This window comes from Cryptomeria japonica, chromosome 11 (genome assembly GCF_030272615.1).
Source record: "Cryptomeria japonica chromosome 11, Sugi_1.0, whole genome shotgun sequence".
NCBI classification, from domain to species: Eukaryota; Viridiplantae; Streptophyta; class Pinopsida; order Cupressales; family Cupressaceae; genus Cryptomeria; species Cryptomeria japonica.
In genome coordinates, this window is record NC_081415.1 from 493,128,863 (window position 1) to 493,134,011 (window position 5,149).

General features: G+C 32.8%; 1 protein-coding gene across 1 annotated transcript; it reads right to left on the minus strand.

The window, feature by feature from the left end:
• Nucleotides 1–1,985: 1,985 nt before the first annotated feature.
• Nucleotides 1,986–4,189, minus strand: LOC131068300 (uncharacterized). Its single transcript, XM_058003467.2, has 3 exons — nucleotides 3,887–4,189; nucleotides 3,700–3,763; nucleotides 1,986–3,599 (listed from the first exon to the last, which is right to left on the minus strand). The coding sequence occupies exons 1-3, from the start codon at nucleotides 4,068–4,070 to the stop codon at nucleotides 2,366–2,368; spliced, it is 1,482 nt and encodes a 493-aa protein (XP_057859450.2). The 5' UTR covers nucleotides 4,071–4,189; the 3' UTR covers nucleotides 1,986–2,365.
• Between the last annotated feature and the right edge of the window lie 960 nt (nucleotides 4,190–5,149).

Genomic DNA, 5,149 nt, shown 5'->3' on the forward strand with positions numbered 1-5,149 from the left:
CTCACATATTAGCTATAATTAAGGATACATCACCCCAAGGTTTTCTTTTCACAAGGTAGACTACATGAGTCCGAAAAATGAGGAAGACTATGCTAGTGTAGGATAAGGAATGGCATTCCCTCATTTTTATTAAACTAAGCTAGGACTATTCAAACATTTGATCTCAATAATAAGTACCACTTTTGGGTAACACTCGTTAATACAATATAAGTTTTTAGATGTTATTGTAATCCATTACATAGTTTAAAAGCACAAAACATATTTTTAAACATCATTTTAGCCCACTATATACTTAACTTCAACTTCATTCTGAATATGGACATGTCTTTTAAAATGTACCACCCAAATAGTCTTATGTTCATTATTTTTATATAATACTCATATTCAGGTATCCTTTATTGCATAATTAAATTATGTGCTCATTATATTGATGTTACACATATTTTTCAAATTTTACATAACATGATAAAATCCATACCCTTAAGGAGATAATCTCTTAATCATTATTATCATGCAATCTAAGGCAATGAACTTATGTAATTAGCCCTTAGCTGGAGAAAGATACAATTTTACACTTAACATGCATCTCAAGGTAACCACACTTAATTTAAACAGTAAAAAAATTACTTCACTAATATGATAATAATCCAAATTTGAAAAATTAGCAATATGATATTTTCAAAAATTAATGAACCTTTAAAATTTCTTGAAAATGCAAAAAATACCCTCTTTCTTTATATCTACCCAACATCACTAAAATGTATTCGTTTTATTTTGAGGGGAAATTTCCAAGAGTTGATTTACCAAGTTTGTTATAAAAATTGAAATAAAATAAACTACAAACTAAGATATATTCTTTTCTAAGAAATAGTTTTCTAATAAAAATTTTAAGCAAACCTTCAACACAAAAAAAAGTAATAATTATCATGAATCAAGATATCCATTTATTACATTTATAAATAATAATTCCTCTAAAAAAATGGTGTTTAGCCAAAAAGTTCAAATCTTATATACCATCAATGCAAGCATAAAATCTCGGCATAATTTCAACCCTAAAACTTTAACTAGTCTTTTTGCACTCTCCTAAGCAAGAAAGTGTTTCAAGTAAGTAATCTCTTCTCTATTTTGGTCTCTCTTTTATTTTCACCTAAAACAAAAAATGCATAATGATAAATAAAATTAAAGTAAATTCATTTTTTTTCTTAATATGTAAATCATACTTTTATGCTTCTAATTCAAACTAGACTTTACCAAAGATATTTTAAAAAATAATTAAATCACAAGAACAACACCTCTAAGAAATGGCACTTAGAAAGAAATTTAAAAATCATTAATCTCCAAACAAGTCAAAACAAGGAACCAAAAACCCTCCTTTCTAAGTTACCATTCAAGTCAGAATTTTAGAGAGATAATTCATAATGTAGCATAAAATATTTTTCAAAGTTATCTTTAAATTATATAATATACTTATTTTTCCTTTCCAAATAATAGTAGGGGGCATCTAACTATGCTACGAATGAGGCATATATACCTTAACTCCTATGGAATTTGAACATGCAACCCTCTTTCAAGAGCACAAATTCTCCATCTCTCTTTCAAAGAACTATTTAATCATTTCCACATATCAAAAAGAATATACAAATGAAGATAATTAATATTACCCAAGGCTACATATACCTAGAGGTCTAATACATAAGAAATCCAAAATTGTGATTAATTTAGATATATAAGTTTTAATAGTTTCTAAAAAAAAAACATAAATTAAAGTTCAGACAAGTATGACAACCTAATAGAGTTAAAATTACAAAAGAATACTTTCAGGTTTGAGATCTGTTTGAATAATTGAAATTTTCCTATGGACGTCTTGCAAGATGTGAAAACAAATTCCCTTTACCAAACCAACACTAAGTCATAAAACAGGTTTAAAAGGAGTATATGAATGAAATCACAACCGTATCATTAGACCTCAAGACTAAACATGAAAATTGAGGAATCAACCAACTCAAACAAGTGATATTAAGATAATCAGAACTTATTGCATATACCATTGAGAAAACATTTTAACATTGAAAATCTCTGCGAATGATTGCAGTTTACAACATGGGGAAATGCTTCTACATTTAAGTTCATATTTCCATCCACAAATTCTCATACCTTGCTACAGTAATCCAAGAATCTTTGTTCATAACTCTAGTTCCTCTTGTATGACAGAAGTTTCACAGAAAACAGGGCACAAATAGTAATCATGCCTTCTTTCTTCACAGACAGATTCCTACCCCATTTCTTGATTCACATAACTGCACGTCACTTTGACAGATAGGCATACATGGCAGCATTTTCTTTATGCGTTCACATTCTTTTTGACCTAACTGTTGTGTTCTCTTCTCCAGGGAATAAGCTCATCATTTTCATGGGTTGCGGATGATGGCGCTGATGGTTGAAGAAGGCGAGGCCAGTGCTGATGAATGGCTTGCTGAGAAGGATCCACACTCAAAAACTGTTGCTGTTGCTCAGATGCTGATGCTGCTGCATATCCACCCACAACAAGATTTGGATTGCCTCCTTGAAAAGTTGGAAAAGAGGGCCCTCTTATTTGTAAATGGCTGTTCATGGGAAGAGAAGGTCCACTTATTCCTGAATTGTTAACAAAAGATACTCCTCCTCCTATTTGTAGATTGTTGTTCCTTTGGTAAGGAAGAGATGTATAAATCTCCTTCAATTGATGATTTGGGCGAGATGGGTATCTCTCCCTCATTTGATAATTGATATGATCTTGCTGTTGCTGGTTCAAATATGACGTGAGTAAAGATGGTCCAACTCCTGATATTCCTCCACCTACATTCTCCCTCATTTGATAATTAATATGATCTTGCTGTTGCTGGTTTAAATATGATGTGGGTAAAGATGCTCCAACTCCAGAAACTCCTCCACCTACATTATGGTTTGAATATGTTGAGAGTGAAGATGAGCAGCCAGCTTGAGGCCATGCCTGGACTTGTGATGGACTAGATAGCTCAACATGTGTCTGCACTCCTCGTATGATGGTTTGATAATATAAGAGATCTCCTGGGTTTTGAGCAAACTCTTGCTGTTGCTGTTGATAATTAGTATGATCTTGCTGTTGCTGGTTCAAATATGATGTGGGTAAAGATGATCCAACTCCTGAAATTCCTCCGCCTTCGTTCTGATATGAACATGTTGAGAATGAAGATGGATAGCCAGCTTGAGGTAAAGATGGTCCAACTCCTGAAATTCCTCCACCTACATTCTGGTTTGAATATGTTGAGACTGGAGATGGATTAGGGTGAGATGGATATGTCTCCCTCCTTTGATGATTATGGTGAGATGGGTATCTCTCCCTCATTTGAGAATTGATATGATCTTGCTGTTGCTGGTTCAAATATGATGTGGGTAAAGATGTTCCAACTCCTGAATTTCCTCCGCCTACATTCTGGTTTGAATATGTTGACAGTGAAGATGGATAGCCAGCTTGAGGTAAAGATGGTCCAACTACTGAGTTTCCTCCACCTACATTCTGGACTTGTGTCTGCACTCCTCCTGGGATGGATGCATAATTTTGAGGTGCTACATGTTGATTGCTACAAAGTGAAGAGAAACTTTAATAGATTTTTTAAAAATCATGAGCTAGGTGCTACTATGGTTTCAACCCAAGTAATTAGCAGCTTTCATATTACTTACCTCGGCTTCCAAGAATTCTGTTCAAGACGAGCCTTTGCCTCTTCATATTTCTCATTGTCTCTCTCTGTAGTTACAAATTATAACAAGATCCTCTCTACTCTTAATCAATTGACCATAATATTCAATCATTAACAAGGAAAGCCAATTTAATGTAATTTACAAATACACCGAAAATTTCATTGCTTACCTCGACGATGGCCATTCATATGACCTCGAAGAGAAGATTTTGAAGAAAAATTCCGGTTACAAAATCTACAAGTATGATTTCTACGCGAATTATCTGGACGGTGACGTGTCATATGACCTCCAAGAGCAGCAGATGAAGAAAATTTCCGGCTACAAATTCTACAAGCATGATTGCTACCTTCCATCTTCGTCTTCAAACTATTACCCAAACCAAACTAAGTGTGAAATTTTCAGGGTTCTAATCTCACGATTGTCTGTTTCTTTGCTGCTTGTTATGCTGAGGGCCACGTATTTCTTGAGTTGGGTATAAATAGAATACAAGATCAGTTAGTTAAATCAAACTTTACCGTTGTGGAGTTACTATAGTTTCTTGTTTTTCAAAATTCAAGATCAAATCCAATGGCTATGTGATGTCAGATTCAAATAGGACTGAAGAAAGCAAGGAGCTTATGCTCTATAAATGGTGTCCAGATTGGGAGAATTCAATGGTTTTTTGTATTATAGTTGTAGTTATTTATCCGAGTTTATTATAAATGAATTATAATAAGAGAAATACTAAATGATTTTAAATGAGGGGTTTGAGTTGTGGAATGATTCGAATGGATGGGGTTTTATTGTAAAGTTAGTGATTTGTTTTACTATTTTTTATGAGTAGAAATGATTTTCTTTATTCTTATATTTGTTTCATGAAAATATTGGTCAAACTTATTTTTGGGAAGATAATTTATATCAAAAGAAACATTATTTTTATCATCTAATCATTTTTATCTCAACAGTATAATAAACAACTAAACTCTACAATATTTCTCATATTCTCTTAAAAATCTAAGCATGCTTTACAACCATACCCAATACCCTTTATATAGATTTATCATGACAACAATATAGAGTTATTTTTGTACTCCAGACTTGGTGGGCCCATAACTCCTAGCTCATGGGGTGAAAATTTAACTTCTTGATTGCATTGGAAAGATCTCCAAATAAATCTACACAAAGCCATGAAGACATTTAGGTGAATATTGCATGCTTCTTTTGAAAAACCAAGGGTTAGAAATGCTTTGCAGTGTTAACGTTTAGGCAGATCTAGATCAAATACAAATTAACAATTATATGCAGATACAAACATAAAAGATGGAGAAAAAATGCATAACACAAATAACACAAAGATTTAACGTGGTTCACCCAAGATGGGCTACATCCACAAAACACAGTCATGCAATATTTTCTTAATATCCAGTAAATCAATACAACACCATTACATTGC